Consider the following 20,300-nt stretch of genomic DNA (forward strand, 5'->3'; position numbering starts at 1 on the left):
GTGGTTGCTGGGATTTGAACTCAGGTCCTTCGGAAGAGCAGTCGGTGCTCTTACCCACTGAGCCATCTCTCCAGACCTCACCATGTTCTTTTTATCTTTTATTTCTCTATGAGCAGATTAGGGGTAAAACACTCACTGGGCTGTTCTTTCCCCTCTTTAAACCCTGCGATTGGTTGTGGGCTAAGGCGGGAGCCGTTCTCCATTGAGCCTTCAGAGATGTTACGGTTTCTTTGCAGACTCCATGGAATACTCAGATGAGCCCTGCGGTGCCTACGAGGTGGCGCAGACCCCTCACGGATTCCGGGCCACCGTCAGTGCCCCTAGCCTGCTCTACAAGTGAGTGAGTAAAGTCCCCATCGTGGGATGGCGCTTCCAGGAAGCTCAGCAGGACGCCAGCCTTCATTCTTCCACGCTTACTTTTAGTGGCAATGCTTGATTACTGATGATGAGAGTTTAGTGTTTCGTGTCCTGAAATGTCAGAGGACTGATTGCAGATTAATGGAATCATGTTGTGTGTATCACCACAGCCTGCTGACTTTCACTTTTAAACGTCCTTTGAGTCTACCATTTATCTTCACCGCCACCCTTTTCCATGCATTCCTTTTTTTTTTGTTAAAGATTTATTTATTTATTTATTTATTTATTATATGTTAGTACACTGTAGCTGTCTTCAGACACTCCAGAAGAGGGAGTCAGATCTTGTTAAGGATGGTTGTGAACCCCCATGTGGTTGCTGGGATTTGAACTCTACACCTTTGGAAGAGCAGTCGGGTGCTCTTACCTGCTGAGCCATCGCACCAGCCCCATGCATTCCTTTTTAAATATGTTTATTTAATTTGTATGTGTGAGTGCTTCCATGTATGTGTGAATCCTGCCGGACTGGTGCCCAAGGAGGATAGAGGGCTTGGTTGTGTCCTCTGGAACGGGACTTAACAGGTAGCTGTGAGGCACCCGATATGGCCTGTGGGAACTGAACCTGGGTTCTGTACAAGAGCAGCAAGCTCTGACTCGCTGAGCCCTCTCGGCGTCCCCTCTGTAGTCTCTCCGAATCTCTGCTCTCTTCTTAGCCCTCACATTGAAAGTAGAATGATTGCAAAGCATTGTTTGTGAGATTTGTTTTTATGTGGACTGGTCTTTTGCCTGCATGCTTGCCTGTGCAGGCTGGAAGAAGTCACTGCATTCCCTGGAACTGGCGTTACAGATGGTTATTAGGCACCATGTGATGCTAGCAATCTAACCCAGGTCCTCTGGAAGAGCTGTCAGGGCTTTGACCACTGGGCCGTCTCTCCAGCCTCCCGACTCCCACGTGTTTATTTATTTATTTATCTCTGACACACAGTCTTGCTTTATAGTTAAGCTGACACGGAACTCTTGCGCTCTTGATCCTCCTGCCTCAGGCTTGGAGGGATCTTTTTAAAAGGGAGATCTGATTATTTGACACCTTCTGCTTAGAATCCACTGTAGGGGCTGGCAAGATGGCTCAGCAGGTGGAGGCACTCGCCAGGACAGCCTGGCGACCTGAGCCCCTCCTGGAACCCTCGTTGAGGTGAATGGTGGGAACCAACCAATACCACAGAGCTTTTCTCTGACTTCCATGTACTCACCTGTGGAAGGGGCACACACATATGCATTCACACATGAAGGCAGTTACGTATACACACATATATACTAAGAATACATTTTAAAAACTCTGTCGGTGCTTTTCCAATGCAGATGGGATTGTGGTTCACTAAAGCAGTGGACAAAATTGTGAGCATGCCTTGGCTGATTCTGCTTTTCCCCTCCCCTCCCCTCCCCTTCCTTCCTTCCTTCCTTCCTTCCTTCCTTTTCTTTTCCTCTTTAGCTTATATTACTCTTTTTGCCTTGAGCTTAGTGTCAGAACAGGGTCTGATTTTTTTCAGTTCCTCATATGCGCCATGGTTTTTCCAGCCTTTGAGTTCATGTGGGTGGTGAGCCATTTGCCTTGACTGTGTGCTGGCCCTCAGTCTTCTTACCTAGTTAAATTCTCCTTCCTGGAGAAGCTGGCTCTGATCCCTGCCACGCCTGCCATTCGTGGGCTACCCACCCCACGGTGTGCTTTTCATAACGCCCTCTGCCGGGGTCAGTAGCATTGTTCATAGTCCGTATCTGTATGTGTCCATGTGCTGCTTCATGTCCCCTCCACAGAGGCAAGCCTTGGAGGCAGGCCTCTGCCTGTTCGTTAGCCCTCAGTGCTTATCCCGACTAATGTGCTCTTTTGAGAATTACCATTTTAAATTGCTGTGGACTTTGTGGTCACTTCAGCGTGTGCTTGCACGCATGCTCTCACGCTGTCCCCTGCACTAACTGCTAGTCGAATGCTGTCAGCAGCTGAGCGGCTTCCTCCGGGCCTGCCTGGGAAGGCACTGGTCTAAGAAGCCCATCAGTCAGTGCTGTTTCTCTGCTTCAGCAGATGAGTTAGGTCCACTCGGGGGGAGGAGAGCGGCACACCGGGACCGAATGCATGTGGATTCCTTTTCATCCTCCTTGAGAACATTCTGAAGTACCTGTTGTGAATAAGATTCTGTCTGAATGGAGCCAAATGGGACACCAAAGCTAATCCTGGCAGCTCACTTCCTAGGCTCTGCTGACATTTCCTCCTAGGAGACATGATTTCAGGATGACACGACATTTTCAGCTTCCTGAGGAAAAAAAAGTGTAACTTGTTTAAAAGTATGGAGGTGCTAGGGCTGAGGTGTGTAAAGGTTCCTTAGATGCCTACTTCCGGTGGTGACCTTCGGAATGCTGTAGACTGTAAGTTCTTGTGTTCCTGATGAACATGCGCATGCTAGATCAGATGCTGGCCGACTAAGTCTTCTTTCTTTCTTTCTTTCTTTCTTTCTTTCTTTCTTTCTTTCTTTCTTTCTTTTTTTCTTTTTTTCTTTTTAAGACAGGGTTTCTCTGTGTGGCCCTGACTGTCCTGGAACTCACTCTGTAGACCAGGCTGGCCTCGAACTCAGAAATCCGCCTGCCTCTGCCTCCCGAGTGCTGGGATCAAAGGCGTGCGCCGCCACGCCTGGTCCTAGTCTTTTTTTATGTTTTCTGGACTCTTGGACCCCTTTGTACATTGCCAGATAAGTGTTCTACCACTGAGCTGCATCCCCAGCCAAACATTTCGCTGTTGGAAAAAAAAAAAAGGACTATTGTAGTGGACCTCAGTGGAAATGATTAGACTTTGCTGTTCTTGGAAAGACAATTGACTAAGGGCTAGGAGGTAGCTCAGGCTGTGCAAGTATATGTAAAGCCCCAGGTTCAAGACTCTTCCCTAAGAGAAGAGTCTTAGACACAGTCAGCTGTGGTATTGGGTGTGTAATTGGAATCGTTTAAGTTGAAATAATGTTGACGACAGGGAGGTCTTTCCATTAACTTTATCATCCCGTGATGGTCTCAGTGCTTTGTAGACTCTGAAACGTCTCTCCTGGGATCCAGTAGTCTTGCCCACGTTAGCACTTTTAATCCCATAGGTTCCAGAAGGTAGCCTTGAGTGTCAGTATTATTTATACGTGAGGCCCAGTCAAGGAATATAAATGAGTCAGTTGGAAGTAGCTGAGATGGGTGGGTGGGAGCTGGGAGGAAGGGCGGGCTTGTGCTGGGTTTGTCCCGTCTGCGAGAGGACCACTCTGGTAGCTGTGAGTCAACAGATGTACATATACAAACACCCACAGTAATAAAATGGATAAATAACATAATATTGTAGTATAGTATTACATCCATGGGGAAATCTCCCAAACAAAACACTAATATGTACTGTGCTTAACTCGAGGGTCACATTTGCTTCTCTTGCCCCTTTTTTATTTTTGTTTTGATACAAGGCTGTCTCTTGTCTCTGTCTCTCTATGTCTTTCTGTATCTGTGTACATGTGTGTGTGTGCACGCGCACGTGTATTCTAGGCTAGTCTTGAATTGCTGATCTTCCTGCCTCAGTCTCTTAGCACTGATTCCAAACCTCCCAAAGCATGGCTCTTTTTGCGCTTTCCAAGCCGACTAAATGGTAACTTCTGATCCCTTTCCTAAGCTCTTTACCCTCTGTGGTGGTCTGAGTGAGAATGGTCCCCGTAGGCTCATAGATGAGGATGTTCGGTTCCCAGTTCGATTCCCAGATTAGGTGTGACCTTGTTGGAGGAGGTGTGTCACTGGGGTGGGCTTTGAGGTTTGAAGAGCCCACACCAGGCTGAGTCTCACACTCTGCCTCGGAGTTGTAGATAGGATGTGAGCTCAGCTACTGCAGACAGTGCCACGCCTGCCTGCCTGCCTGCTGCCGTGCTCCACGCCGCACTGGTCATGGACTCACCCTATGAAACTCTGAGGGGCTGGTGAGATGGCTCAGTGGGTAAGAGCACCCGACTGCTCTTCTGAAGGTCCGGAGTTCAAATCCCAGCAACCACATGGTGGCTCACAACCATCCGTAACGAGATCTGACGCCCTCTTCTGGAGTGTCTGAAGACAGCTACAGTGTACTTACATATAATAAATAAATGAATCTTAAAAAAAAAAAAAAAGAAAGAAAGAAACTCTGAGCAAGGCCCCAGTCAAATGCTTTCATTATGAGTTGCCTCTGTCATAGAGTCTCTTCACAGCAAGAGAACGGTGACTAAGGCAGCCAGATTTAAACCTTCAAGGTTAGTTCCACTAGGGTGAATTTAGAGTTGGTTTGTTGGGCAAAGTTCTGCTTCAGATGCATCTGTGGATGCATTGGTGGCTGAAAGCACATTTGAGGCTGTATCTGATTTCTCTTGCTGCCTGCAGACCCAGACTTTGAATCGACTTGAGAAGTAGGCAGGTGGAGCTTCTGTTGATGCATTGAGTCAGAGATGGCAGCCTTTTGCTTGTGAGTGAAGATAGCATGTCCCACGAGTCCTAATGACATGGTTTTCTCTACAGACATTTAACCTTTATTGAAGTGTTTTCTGTTAGGGAGTGTTTCTGGCCATGTGGAACTTAAGCATGTATTTTCCCTCTCTCTGCATTATAGGCACATAGTTGGAAAGAGAGGGGATACCAAGAAAAGGATAGAAGTGGAGACTAAAACATCTATTGACATCCCGAAACATGGGCGTGAAGGGGACATCGGTGAGACCTGGCATAATTTACACTTACGCTTAGTTCTCCTTAATTATGTTTTACACATGTGCAGAAGTGGACCTAACTTTTAAATTATTTTGAGTTACATTTGTTTAGTTTGTGTGTGTGCACGTGTGTGTGTGCATATGTCCGTGTGTCAGTGCACAGTGCCGTGACATGTGGAGCTCAGAGGGCACTCTGCACGCGTTGGTTCTCTCCTTTGGGCTCTGGGGATTGAACTCGGGTTGTCAGATGGACAACAGTAAGTGCCTTTATCCACTGAGCCATCTCACTGCTCACTGCCATCCCTGCACCCCCCAACCCCCAAGAGTGTCATCTAACCCAGGTTGGCCTTACATTTACTATGTAACCGAGGCTGGCTTTGAACTCCTGATCCTATTGTCTCCATTTCCCAAGTGCAGGGATTGCAGGCATGTGCTACCACTCCTGGCTGAGGTACTTGAGTGTGTGTGTATACATGTGCATGCGTGTGCATGTGTTGTGCACCTGTTCCTGTGGGTATGCATGCATCTGTGCATCGGTGCATGAGGAAGCCAGAGGGTGATCTCAAGTGTCTTTCTTTCTCATTTGTGCTCCATGTTGGTTGTTTATTTTTTTATTTATTTTTGTCGCTCACTGAACCTGGAACTTGCTGATTTGGTTAGACTGGCTGGCCAGCTGGCCCCCGGGTCCTCCCTGTCTCCACATTCCCTCCACACTCGGTCCTTATGTAAGTCCTGGGGATCTAAACTCAGGTCTTAGTGTGTGTGCTTCCACACGTTCCTGGCCAAGCCTCCTCCCCAACCCCAAGTAATTTCTTTTTTTTTTTTTTTTTTCGAGATAGGGTTTCTCTGTGTAGCCCTAGCTGTCCTGGAACTCACTCTGTAGACCAGGCTGGCCTCCAACTCAGAGATCCGCCTTCCTCTGCCTCCCAAGTGCTGGGATTAAAGGCGTGCACCACCACGCCCGGCGTAATTTATTTTCATATTCCTCGTTTACTGAACTCGCTGGTAGTGTTTTTACCTTGACGATGAGCTCCCCGCTCAGACCCTTCCGTTCGTTCATTCAGAGCCCTTTCAGATGCCTAGAGGTGGTAGCACAGGATGGCGGATGGCGTCTACCTGTCTCTACCTGCCGAGCTGTTACTGTTTCTTGGCTTGGCTTGCAGTGATCACTGGTCAACATCGAAATGGCGTGGTCTCAGCGCGAACTCGGATCGACGTGCTCCTGGACACGTTCAGGAGGAGGCAGCCTTTCACTCACTTCCTTTCCTTCTTCCTCAATGAAGTTGAGGTTCAGGAACGGTTTCTGCAGTTTCAGGAGGAGGTGCTGAAGAAGTGTTCCAAGGTAAGCAGAAAACAGAATCAAAAAAGATTTTTTTTTTAAAAAGTAAGAAGTGTTTCATAATTCAAACAGGAATATAGACATATCTGCCTATGTTTTTATATAAGATACGAAACATTTCTCTTTGAAAATTTATTTATGTGTGTGCATATTCATACATGGTATAAATGAGAGTGGGCTGCACCTGCCCTTGTGGAGGCCAGAAGTTGATGTTAGGTGTCTTCTCTTTGTCTTGGTCTACTTTCTCTTTTGAGATATGGTCTCTGTTGAACGTAGACCCTGACAGTTGCCAGTGCTGGCTGGTCTGTTAGCCCCTGGGATCCTCCTGTCCCTGTCCCTTCTCCCCCATCTCCCCTGCTTACCCATGCTGAGGATACCGATGTCTGCCACAGCTCCTGGCTTTGTGCAGCTGCTGGGACTCTGAGCTTGGGCCTTCTTGCTTGTGCAGTGCACGCTTTACCTACTGAACCATCTCCCAGACCTACCTCTAGTCTTCTAAGTTTCCGTTACTTTTATCTTATTTTATGTAAATGTGAGTGTCGCCTACTTGTGTCTGTCTGTGTGCCATGTGTTGCCTGGTGTCTGAGGAGTCCGGAAAGGAACAGCGGATCTCCTGGGACTGGAGTTGTCTGTAGCTGAGGAGGACTTTGAACTCCGGCTCCTCCTGTCACCACCTCCCCAGTACTGGGATTACAGATGTGTACCCCTTGCCTGGCATAGAAGGCTGTTCCTGTGTGTACAGTATTCCACACCATGCCTTTTGGGTGGCAAGAGGAAGGAAGTACCACAATCTGCTGACCTCCTGACTTCAGGCATTGCGGCTCCCTCGGGTTAGTGCCGTGATAACAGATACATTTGTGTGTAGACCTGGAGGCTGCAGAGATGGCCCACTGTTAAGAGCGTTTATGTGCTTCCAGAGGACTCGGAGTCAGTTCCGAGAACATACAAGGTGGTTCAGAACTGTCTCTAACTCCAGTTCCAGGGGATGCAATGTCCTCTTCTGGTTTCTGTGGGCACCGGCGACACATGCAGTGTACACACACTCATACACATAAAAAGTAAAGTAAGCCGTGAAGCACTTACAGACCCTGTACTTTTCTTCATACCTCACATGAAACGCATGATGGAGCCCCAGCAGTCAGGAGGTCGAAAGCAGGAGGATCTTGTGTTTGAGGCTAGCCTGACCCTGTCCAAAAAACAAATAATCAGACCAAGTTGACATATGGTCGGTTTCCATTCCCTCCTCCCCCCCTGCCCCCTTACATCCCACCAGCAGTTTCCCTTCCTTCGACTTCCCACAATCCCTCTTCTCCACATTCCCATTGCCCACCCCTGTCCGCCTCTCTATTTCTGTTTGGAAAATGATAGCGTTCTCATCAGTCAACCATGGAATATGAAGTTTCAGTAAGACTAGGCACCTCCCCTCGTATCAAGGCTGGATAAAGTAACGCACACAGTAGGAGGGAAGGGTTTCTGTGAGTAGTATCGTTAGGAACCATTTTCTATCCAAGCCTCTGAACTCGCCAGCCAGGTCCTGCTCCTCTAGGTTTCCACTCATGACGTGGGTCTCAAGCTGGACCAGTAACTGGTTGGCCACACCCACTTTTGGGGGTGGGTGAGAGAAGGTTTCAAGATAGGGTTTCTCTATCTGTAGCCCTGGCTGTCCTGGAACTCACTTTGAACTCCAGACTGGCTTTGAAATCACAGAGGTTTGCCTGCCTCTGCCTCCCAAGTGCTGGGATTAAAGGCGTGGGCCACCACCTGGCTCCTTCCTTTTTCTGTTATGAGGATTTCACCTGTGTTGACCAGGCTAGGTTATTCTGGAACTCCTCAGCTCACACACTCCTCCCGCTTCAGCTTCTTGTGTCGTTGAGATGACAGCATGTGACATCATCCCGAGCTCAGCTAACCTTGGGTTTTGAGTGTTACCTAGTGTTCTATGTTAGTTTCCTTTCTTTCTGTTTTTCATTTCGGTAATGACTTTGTCCTGATTAGTTTGTTACTTAATTCCTAGAAGTGACAAGGGCGTAATATGTTTGAGTCTTTTTCATGTATTCATCCAAATTATCTTCAAGAAGTTTAAGTTCTCCAAGTAGAATTTTCTTTCGGGTTCTTTCTCCCTTCTCTCAACACTATAGACATTCTTCTTGTGTGTATTGCTTTTGTCCCAGGAAAGGAGGAAGGAGCCAGAGGTTTGATTTCCAGGCTCTTAGTCCAAAGGGAACCCAGACGCATTGGAGAGTGGATGCCGTGCAGGGGAGGTTTGTTAGGTAGAAGTATTTTCAAGTCACTTGTCTCTTAAGCACTTGCAGGTTCTGTGTCTACATCATAGCTTAAACAGCCATTTCAAGGCAGGGTACAAGCACAGCTGTAAAGATTGAAAAGATACCATGTCTGTCCTGTACACAGATGGTACAACCTAATGTCGATAGCATCAGTCTTCTCAAACTAATTTGCTGAAGTATCTCCCAGAGGCTGGCGCTTGAGCCCAGCCTGACAAACTTGAGGTAAAATGCTGGGGTCAATGGCAGATGGAGATAACTTACACACACACACACACACACACACACACACACACCCCACAGACACGCACACACCATGTACACATCACACATACACACATACCACACTCCCACACATACTCACACATACACATACACCACATACTCACACCCCACACCCCCACACATACACACACACACATACACATATATACCCGTAACACACACACACACACACACACACACACACACACGTAGGGGGGACTAGTAATGGAGAATTCTTGACGTACCAGGAGACCATATGCCTAAGAAAACTAAGGCTTTCTCCCCTGGCAGCTAATGACTATGAATAGCTCCTTAGCTTCCTCTGTGCTGGAATGCTCCCTGCTTTCATCTTGTGCATCTTTTGCAAGCAACCACAGCTGCCGTGAGCTAGCGAGTACATTAAAGATGCTGTTTGCTCTTGGCCTCTAGTCCCGTCTCTTTTAAAAGATTTAGCATCTATTTAAAATTTATGTGTACAAAAATATTTTGCCTGTATGTAACTGCTCTGTGTATGCAGGACCTGTGGAGGCCTGAAAAGGTGGGTGGGTCTCCTGGAACTGGGGTCACTGGACACTGTGAGCCACCATGTGGGTCCCAGGAACTGAACCTGAGTCCTCTGCAAGAACAGCCAGTGCTTTTAACTGCTCAGCCATCTTTCCAGCCTTTGAATCTTTCCCCTCTTCTTTTTCTTTTTGTTTTCTGAACTTTGATTTTTTTTTTTTTAAATATGATGGTCTACTTTTTTGGGGGGGGGGGGCGGGGTGGTTTGAGACAGGGTTTCTCTGTGTAGCCCTGGCTGTCCTGGAAATCACTTTGTAGACCAGGCTGGCCTCGAACTCGGAAATCCGCCTGCCTCTGCCTCCCGAGTGCTGGGATTAAAGGCATGCGCCACCACGCCCAGCTGGATGGTCTACTTCTTAAAAGTTCAGAATTTTAAAGAAATCTCTACTTTGTTTGCCATGATGGAAGGATTAAAAATTAAAATTATATTCAGAGGTACTTTACAGTGAAAATAGCTTTGGAGGTGTACATCTGTATGGATTCTAACAGACACATAAGTCTTTGACTGTCAGCACTGTTCAAATCTAGAGCAGGCTGATGGCCACAGGCAGGCCCTTCAGAGCTGTTCCCACCATCCCATGACATCCTTTGTTATCTTCCTGACACCCCGGACACTGGTGTTGAACTCTCAAGCACAATCCTGCCCCAGCCCACCAAGCTACTGGGGTTACAGGGGTGCACCACCACGCCTGAGAATCACACTGATAGATAGGTGTTGGTGTCAACACAAGCATCCTGAGATGGAGTCCCACGGATAGGCCATTGACACGAGCCTCTTTGACTAGGACGGCTTGGTCTGCCCTGCGTATATGAGCAGTTCTTCTGAGTGAGCTGGATGGGCTACATGTCGTGGACGGGCTACAGTTCTGCTTATCTGTCTCTTTGTTACAGGGCATCATTGGGACTTTGCAAATTTTGGCAATTATAGCTAGAATTGCTATAAACAATTGAGCAGAGGTTTTGTCAGGTAAGCCTGGCAACTCGAGTTGGGTTCCTAGAACCCACATAAGTTGGGAGGAGAAAACTGAGTTTTCTCTAAGTTGCCTTCTGACCACTCTATGAGTTCTGTACATGCATGCACATCTTTACCACCCTTCCCCCCACACACGTACACATACACATCTTTTACCAGATACATACATACACACATATGCACATCCTTCACCAGATACACACACACCTCACCCCCCTCTCTAATAGTCACTATTGTTTATATTATCCATTTTAATAGTTACAGAGCAGCATCTGACGTAGTTTCCGTTTCCATTTCCCTGATGTTTAGCTTCTTTTCCCCTCACTGGTACATTTTCTTTGGTGAGCTCCCTTTCATGGTTTTTCCCATCTCAGAGTTATTGTTCTTAGGCCTAGAGCGATGCTCAGGAGTTAAAGCCCTGGCAGCTGTTGCAGAGCTCTGGGCTCCGGAGGTTCCCAGCATGCACATGGTGGCTCACAGCCATGGGTAGCTCCAGTTGTAGCAGATCTGACCCCTATTCTGACCTCTGAGGGTGCTTGCACGCTTGTTCTGCACATACACCCAGGCACACACACATAAACTTTTTAAAGGAATTTATTTATTTATTTATTTATTTATTAAAGATTTATTTATTATATGTAAGTACACTGTAGCTGTCTTCAGACACTCCAGAAGAGGGCGCCAGGTCTATTTACGGATGGTTGTGAGCCACCATGTGGTTGCTTGGAATTGAACTCAGGACCTTCGGTAGAACAGTCAGTGCTCTTAACCCCTGAGCCATCTCACCAGCCCCTTAAAGAATAGTTAAAGCTGGGTTGTTTGCTGGGTTTAGTGACACACACTTTTAATCTCACCACTCAGAAAGCAGAGACAGGTGCATCTCTGTGGGTTCAGGGCCAACCTGGTCTACATAGAAAGTTCCAGGCTAGCCAGGGCTTTGTAGTAAGACTGTGCCTCAAAAAAGAAATTTTTATTTTTAAGAGGCTGGGGTATTTTTGTTGTTGCTGTTGTTAATTCTGTACTATAAGAGGCTAATTTTTGTAGATTTATTTTTTTTAAAGATTTATTTAATTATTATATGTAAGTACACTGTAGCTGTCTTCAGAAACTCCAGAAGAGAGCTCCAGATCTTGTTATGGATGGTTGTGAGCCACCATGTGGTTGCTGGGATTTGAACTCCGGACCTTCAGAAGAGCAGTCGGGTGCTCTTACCCACTGAGCCATCTCACCAGCCCAGAAAAAATTTTTTTTAATGTTGACATACTCATGCATAGCCTAGATGTTTGTTCTTTCAAGAATATATGCTTTGCAAATATTTCCTGCCAATATGTAGCTTGTGTTTTTATCCTCTTACCAGTATTATTATTTGTGGAATAAAAATGTTACATTTTGATGATCTAGTTTATAAATATACAGTACAAATTCTGTATTTTAATTAATTTATTTTTTAAAATTTATTAATTAAAATTTTAATTAATTTATTTTTAAAAATTTATTAATTAAAATTTTTAATTAATTTATTTTTATTTTACGTACATTGGTGACTTGTTTGCATATATGTTTATATGAGGGTGTCAGATCCCCAGAAGCAGGAATTGCAGAAAATTGTGAGCTGCTATGTGGGTGCTGGGAATTGAACCTGTGTCCTCTGGAAGAACAGCCAGTACTCTTAACCACTGAGCCATCTCTCCAGCCCCATAGGTCTTTTTTTTTTTTTTTTTTTTTTTGGTTTTTCAAGACAGGGTTTCTCTGTGTAGCCCTGGCTGTCCTGGAACTCACTTTGTAGACCAGGCTGGCTTCAAACTCACAGAGATCCACCTGCCTCTGCTCTAGAGTGCTGGGATTAGTGCACCACCACTGTCTGGTAGTTCTTTATTTTTTTAACACTTATTTAAATTTATTTTATGTGTCTGTCTGTATACCATGTTTCTCCAGTGCCTGTGGAGACCAGGCCAGGGCATCAGATCCCCTAGAAATGATGTTAAAGGCAGTTGTTAGTCATCACATAGGTGCTGGAAACCAAACCTGGCTACTCTGCAAGAGCAGCGAGTACTCTTACCCATTGAGCTGTCTGTCCAGTTAACCTCCTTCTGTGTTTGAATGTCCATGCTCTGCTTTCTTTTTTATAAAAGATTTATTAACTTTTTGTATGTATGTTTGCCCACATGCATGCATATGTTCAGCATACTTAGGGAGGTCAGAAGAGGATATTGGCTCCCCTGGAAAAGGAGTTACAGATAATCTTGAGCTGCCATGGAGCTGCTGGGAACTGAACCTGGGTCCTCTGCAAGAGCAGCAGTGCTCTTATCCGCTGAGGCATCTCTCCATTCCCCCGGTTATGCTTCCTTAATTCTGCAATGAAGAGTAATAAAGACATTTGGGATAAAACACAACAGTGGTTAATTTCTGCAGTTTTCAGAGAGGTTGACTGAGATCTGATTCTGGAGTCCTCGCTTATGTGCAGTTGAGCAAACGAACTTGTCTTATGGTCTGGTCGGGGACATTTTAGGAAGAATTAAAGGAGTTCAAGTACTCAGCATGGCCACAATAAATACTTAATAAATGTTAGCTGTCCCTCCATACTTACTGTTGCTAGGTTACAATGCATCATTAGAGTGCTAAGATCAGGTGGCCTGGGGATGTGGCTCAGTTGGTAAAGTGCTAGCCTAGCGTGCAGGGAGCCTTGGGTTCAATGGCCTGAGCTGCACAGACAGGGTCTGGTGGTGCATGCCTGTAATCCTAGCATTAGGCAGAGGGGCCATGTTCATCCTCTGGTACATAGAGAACACAGTTCAGCTTGGGAAGCGGAGGCACTGTCTGGGAAACAGTAGGACACAGGTTAGGTGAAGCTACCTTCGAAAGGCGCAGCAGTGCCAGGGGTAATTTTTTAGTATAGTTTTTTCCTAAGCTCATTTTAAAATTTGTCTTAAGACAGGGTTTCTCTATGTAGTCCTGGCTATCCTGGAACTCCTTGTGGAGAACCGACTGGCCTTGAATTCACAGAGATCCACCTGCCTCTGCCTCTTTTTCCTAAAGTGCTGGGATTCAAAGGTATGTGCCACCCAAGGGCCAGCCTGGACTTAACAGAGTATTATATAACCAATTATAATCTTGGTTGACTTTTCGTGCTGAACCAAGGTTGCATGTACATGGCAGATAGTCACATGTATATGAGAACAGTTTTTCCTTTAACATTTCAGGCAGGGTGAGTTCATTTTGCATGGGTTGGAAGGTGAGCTAGACATTCAGAAGCACTGGCATGGGAGAGATGTGGTTCAGAGGCAGAGCATGAAGACAAAAGACCAGCAAATCCAGAAGCACAAAGAGTCACATCATCGTGTATACCTGTCATTTTATGCTGGCACTGAGGTGATTCAGTTTTGAAATTCTCTTCATGTAAATGCCAGCGTAGCTGGAGCTCAGTGTCTATTGTTTACAGTGCTGTGCACGGCTCACATGGGACAGGTGCCCTGTGACTAGTTGTCTCTGTGTGGGCGTGTACACAGCCTTTCATCTCCTTGCACACTGGCATAGGCAGACAGGGAGCAAATGCTGGCAGAATCGCATTAACTCCTCCAGAAGGAGGTACGGACATCATGCTGGCCTGTGTCAGCCTGCACCACTGCCATTCTGAGTTCAGGGAGGCTTTGCACTGATATAGCCTCCTTCCTGCCTCTAAACGGTTCCCTGGGAGCAGCCAGGAAAGAGCACAGCACAGAAGAGGAAACAAGCAAGGGACCGTTATCTCTGTTCCATGGAAGAGGTGTTCTAGTGAGCTTCATGCCGCTGTTAGAGTGACAGGCCAGTGGCTTTAAAAGCCAGCAGCGATTTTCAAGTGGCAGTGTGCATTTGTGATCCCAGGTCAGGTGACTTCTGCTCTGTATCTGTTCACTGAGGTGACAGGTGTCTCCTCAGGGGCTGAGTGACATGGTTTTAATTGGTTCATCTTAAGCTCATCTGAGATTTCTGTTTCACTGTCATTGAAAGGAGTGGGCGAGACCAGCAGTGTGGTGACTTGATACCAGTTCCAGGGAGGCAGGGGCAGAGGAACAGAGGGGCAGAGGGGCAGAGGGGCAGAGGGGCAGAGGGGCAGAGGGGCAGAGGGGCAGAGGCAACAAAGGTTCTCTGAGTTTAAAGCCAGCCTGGTCTGTGTGGAAGGATGGTATCAAGATTCCTTTATTTCGGTGTGTGTGTATGAGAGCAGGTGCCTGCAGAGGCTAGAAGGGGACATCAGATCCCCTGGAGCTGGAGTTATAGGCTGGTTTGGACAAGATGTCTAAGGGACACATGTTGGCAGATGTCGTGGCCATCATAGGTACTCAGGATATTGTGTTTGGAGAAATAGACCGATGAACAAAAGCACCGCCTTCAAGCTGCCTTGCCTGTCAGCTGCTGCTTTGAGGCCTGTGTCTGGTGGGAGACAAGGCTGTGTGTCTCCGCGTGTGTAAACAAGTGTGCACATACTCGAACTTAGCTGTGCAGGCTTTCTGGGCATGTACTAGAAAAGGAGACATTATATTAAATTAGCCACCTTTTGGCCCCTAAAAAAAAAAAAAAAAAGATTCCTTTATTTCAAACCTGATGTCAGGGGCGCAAATGTGGGAGAACTGGCCCAGCAACTTGTCTACCTCCCCGACCTCGCCCCTCACCTTGGGAGAGCTGGGCCCTGGGTCATGAGAGCAGGTGAGCTGGCTGGAGGGCCAGAGAACAAGAGCTGGCTCTGTCCCTTGCTGGCTCCAGCACTGGATGAGCTAGCCAGGGCAGTGGAGGAGAGCTCACCCTGTGGTGTGGGTGTGGGAGAGCTGGTATGCCGATCAACTCCACTACCACCCAGGCCCAGATCCAGGGCTTTGAGTTGGCCCAGCCCAGCATCTACCCCACCTATGAACTGCTGGAGCTGTAGGATCTCTATGACACAGGGCAACAACAGGATATCAGAGAGGAGTCCCGGTGAGGGTCTAGTATTGATAGCAGAAGCCAGAGACCTCAAACCAGCCCAATGACTCACTGCAATGAACATTTGCAAGTGAAGATGTGTGGACAAAATGGTATATTGTGAGATAACACTGTGACAGACTACAGCTTCCACAATGAGATTTTTTTCTTTGGAGTTGCAAAGGCAGAGGGAGGGTACGAAAGGACAGAGGGGAGTGAGATTGGTGTGTGAGTAACAGAAGAGCGATACAAAGGTAAATAAAAAGTAATAAAACAAAGGAAAATGAAATCCCCCCCCCTCCCTTCCTATCTTGCTTTTTGAGATAGGGTCTTTCTTGTTTGTAGCCCAGGATGGCCTGGAACTCACTATGTAACCCAGGCTAGCCTTACATTTGAAGTGATCCCACCTCAGCCTCCAGGTGCTTAGGAACTACCATGCCTGCCACTACTTTCCTACTTATATTAAAATCATCCTTGATTTCTCCTGTTTAGGATGGTATTGTAAATAGCCTTTTAACAATTGCACTTTTCTGCTGACTGGAGAGATGGTTCAGAGCTCTGGCTGTTCTTTCACAGGACTTGGGTTCAATTCCCAGCACCTACATGGCAGCTCACAACTGTCTGTAGCTCCAATTCTAGGGGATCTGGTACCTTCAAACATACCTGCAGGCAAAACACCAATGCTAAATAAATCTTTTTTAAAAAGACAAAATTGCTGGGTTGTGTGTGTGTGTGTGTGTGTGTGTGTATGTGTGCTTGTTTCAATTTTCAGCTGCCTTTTGCTATTACATGGAAGTAATTGGTGTCTGTTTGTTGACACTGTCGAGTTCACATGTGTAGATTAGTATAGAGGGCCTCAGTGACAAAGCACCGAGCCCAAGGGCTTGCGCTTGCCAGTTCCAGTTCATTCTCTCCAAGTTCTCTAGCCTGGAAATCTAAATCAGGTGCCGGGATCTTCTCTTCAGACCGATCTCCTTGGTTTACAGATGGCCATCTTCTTCTGACACAGGCTTCCCTGTGTGTGTTTCTGTCTCCTAATCTCTTATATGGGCTCCAGACATCAGGTTATGTCCAGGCTCAACTACCTGACTTCATCTTTACCGTAATTACCTCAGAAGAGGATCAGTTACCAAATATATTCATACTGTCTCATGTAGCCCAGGCTGGTCTTAAACTTGATTCCCAGCTGAAAATAATCATGAACTTATAATCCTCCTGTCTCTGCCTTCCAAGTACTGGGATTCTAGGTTCATGCCACCATACTGGGCTGCAGAAGCCCCATCTGTCCTTTTATCACCTGTCCTTGAACTTCCCCCTTTAATATAAGTGGTCGCTCTTCTTTCTCTTTGTTTGATAGCATGCCTGTCCTTGACCTTCCCCTTCCCTCTCTGAGGAAATGGCATTTACTTTTAGTAAAGTGTTTCCTGAAATTGCCTTCCTTTGCACTCATCAGTTCTATAAGAAGTGTTATTTGACTCTAGACATTATCACCATCATCTCTGGGCTTCAGCTCCCGAAGCCCAAGTATTTAATGTGGGATTTAGCTGCTCAAAGACACCGGTGAGGCATTTTTCATCTGTGTGATCTGCAGGTAAATGGCACCTTATTTTTTCAGTCTCTCCTTGCTCACATTACGAATCGTAAATGTCTTACTGTCCACAGGTTCAAGAAGTGTATTAGAGCCCCGCGTATCTCGATCATCTGTAGCCACTGTTGCCGCTGTAATTCCACTTTATCTCACAGCAGGACCTGCTCGAAGGCGCATCAGTAATGAAACACAGTAATTCAAAACTGTGTGTGGTGGAGCATGCTGAAGGCTTATAGATCTGTCTGCAGCAACTGGGGATTTTTCAGGCTGCCCAGAGAACCTGAATCTCCTGTAGCTTCAGAGCCTCGGTTTTCATCCTGTGTGAGGCTGTCCCTGGGCTGAAGTGGCTCTTGGGTCTGGGGTCACTAGGATTATTCACTGAAGAAGAAAATTATATATAAGCTTTAACATATAATTTAGAATTCTTTATATGTTAAGGAAATTGGAAAGTTTGTAGGTACCTTATGAAATGATTTAGTGAAGGTAGTCTGGCTGTAAGAAGAGTCACAAGCCCCTTGAGTTCTGTTGTCACTTAGGACAGAAGAGAAAGGAGATGCTCACAGAGTTGCCATTTGGATGGAGGACAGGACTTACAGTTGTGGGTTGTGTGTGTGTGTGTGTGTGTGTGTGCTGTTTTTTTCAGTTCATATGCTTTATTAAATGCCTACCACATGCTGGGTAGATATAACACATAGTAATTAAATCTGTATTTTATCCTAATAGTGAGCTCTTTCCTTAAAGATTCCACATCCTTTTTCAGGGGGCAAAAGGGGCAGATTTCTCCCAGAACTAGTGTTGCCAGGGGGGAGCTGCTGGAGCAGTGTGCTGGGCACCTGGAGGAGAAGGCTTGCTAAGGCCAGTGACACAGAGAATCTTGAAGGAAGGGCAGGGATTTCTGCCGAGCTCCCCTGGAGGTGTTCACAGGAGGATGAAGAGTTTCTTGGGACTGGAAAGTAGGTAGGCAGGAGTGATGTAGAGGTCCAGAGAGGACAGGTCCTGAGGAAGCCTAACCTGCATACCTCCTGTAAAAACCTGGGGTGGTAAATTTAGCATTGTTGAAAAATAGTCATGAAGGTGCTGTGAAGGATGCCCAAGGGTGAAAGAGCTCAGTACCAGTTAGCAGCCTGTTCATAGCGCCTCTTGAGAGAAGCCAGGGTGCCTGGCATATTTGGGATGTTTGGAGGCTTTCTCTAAAGTGGAGGTAGTAATAGTTCAGGAGTCACAGTGTCACCGGATGAAGAAGGTGACATCATTTCAGAGCAGACACGGCATGTAGCTAGTGCTGCACGAGTGTCAGCTGGCTGTGTTGTTAAATATCATTACATCAGTCAGGACTTGGAGTATCCCTGAGGATTAGAGAGCAGCAGCAAGGGACACCATGGTGTCAGGAGCATGGGAGTGGGAGAATCAGAGTAAAAGTTGAGCCACCTCCATCCAGTTTGGTTGGACAGTCACTGAGGTCAGCGTCATCAGGTCTGCCTTTGAGACTCGCTCTTGTTGGAAGCAGTGCTCACTAATGCACTAATGCTTGTAAGCTGCTTTGGGAGGCACATTAAGCTTTAAGGAACATAAGCTTGTCTCCACGGCTCTCACAGAAGCTAAGTGCGTCCCTCCTTTAGGAAGGGGGAGGCTCTTCTCTTTAGTGGCTGAAAACTTAAGCACTGTATGGCGAAGCTCTTTTCCCTGGTACATGATGGCTTATTCTTGAATGTTCTATCTTACTAAGAACCTCTCTACTTTCTGAATAGAGAAAATTTTAAGCCAGAAAAATCAGTTTATATAGCTCAACAAAGTGTTTCATTAATAACACATAGAGGCTCTCAGAGGAAGTCAGTTTTCCTAAACATTTTAAAGAAATAATGAAAATGACTCAGCAGAGCCTAATTTAGTTCCCAGTCCTGCTAGAACGGGGACTGTAGAGTGGTTTGTGTAAGCCTAGGCATGTAAGAAGCAGGAGGAAGCCCTGCCGCTGTGTGCCAGAGGCCTCATTAAATTTCATTCAGTCTCCTGAATGGCCTGAGACAGAGGTGTTTCACAGATGCTGAGCTGAGAGCAGCTAGGTGTGTCTGGTTACAGAGCCAAACACTCTGCGCTCTGCCTTATTTGAATAACTTCCTATACTGATGAAGTTTACATCATTTGCCTGAAGTGTTTTGTTGGGGCTTTGCCATAAAATAATGGATATAGTGAGCAAGAAGGCAGGCCCTTATGCTTATTTCCTTTCTGTTTGCACAGAGTCCCAGGAAGTGAGTTGGTGAGTCTGTCACAAAGGCCTATTTTCTTAGCAGGTCCTTCCTTATTCATGGGCTTTGTGTGAAATGATGTATATAGGACCTTTGACTTAGAGGTAAGGTAGGCGATCCCTCTTCTTTCATGGAAGAGGAAACTGAAGCTGAGAAACCTGGAATGACTTGCTAGCAACAGTGGCCTGGTAACAGTGGAGTCAGAGCCTGGGACAGTAACACCAAGTAAGGCGCAGCTTTCATAACTCCTGGACCTGCTAAAGGATGATGGATTTGTGTGTAATTGGTGATTATTTTTGTCCCTGCTAGTCAGCATCTACTGTCAAGGCAGAGCACAGCGATCAGATTCTTCCAAGCTCATTTCTTAGTCATTGCACAGTGAGCGCAGCCCGTGCTTTTGAGTGGTAAGGAAGCAGAAGGAGTGCTCCATGGTGGAGCACTCACTGTCTAGGCCTCTCCCTCAAGCTTGCCAGCGCTAGAGGTACATTGCCAGCATTTCCTGGGGTGCCAGACCAGAAATGAGATGGGCCTGTGGGTGTGATGCTGCCCACCTGTCTCCTTAGCTGCTGGGGTACTGAGGCAGGAGGATGGCAGGTGCAGGCTATCTATGGAGTAAAAGGATAGCTTGAGTAACTTATCGAGATTCTGTCTCAAAATAGAGAAGGGCCAGGAGGTAGCTCAGTGGTAGCATGCTTGCCTAACATGTGAGAGGCTGTAAGTTCAGTTCCTAGGAGAGAAAACAAACTCAGATCAGAGGAAGCCCTAGGTGATGATGCGGTGGCCAGTGGTGGACCACAAGCAGCAGCTTGGTGCAGAGTTAAGGCCGTGCACTGGGGGCTCTAAACTCTGGCTTGGGCTTCAACGCACTCCTCTGATGGAGGCTGCTTTGGATCTGTGTTGAGACCCTACTTAACGTGTAAAGAAGCAGAACCTTGGAGATGTGACTTTGCCATAAAGAAGCATGCTTATTTCCACCCAGACAGAGCTGCTTCCTGTTACCTCCTGCTTGCCTCCCTGGGTGCAAGGTCAAT

At 46.6% G+C, this 20,300-nt stretch overlaps 1 protein-coding gene across 4 annotated transcripts in view; it reads left to right on the plus strand.

Moving 5' to 3' along the window:
• The window catches only part of Ascc1 (activating signal cointegrator 1 complex subunit 1), a 91,410-nt gene that overhangs the window by 4,647 nt on the left and 66,463 nt on the right, over positions 1-20,300 (plus strand). For all 4 annotated transcript variants that reach the window (XM_021204824.1, XM_029542479.1, XM_021204826.2 and 1 more), the window contains exons 3-5: positions 237-336; positions 4,991-5,088; positions 6,248-6,426. In XM_021204824.1, coding sequence (XP_021060483.1) covers positions 237-336; positions 4,991-5,088; positions 6,248-6,426 — 377 coding nt within the window. The remainder of the gene's footprint in view (positions 1-236; positions 337-4,990; positions 5,089-6,247; positions 6,427-20,300) is intronic.

This window comes from Mus pahari, chromosome 9 (genome assembly GCF_900095145.1).
Source record: "Mus pahari chromosome 9, PAHARI_EIJ_v1.1, whole genome shotgun sequence".
NCBI classification, from domain to species: domain Eukaryota; kingdom Metazoa; phylum Chordata; class Mammalia; order Rodentia; family Muridae; genus Mus; species Mus pahari.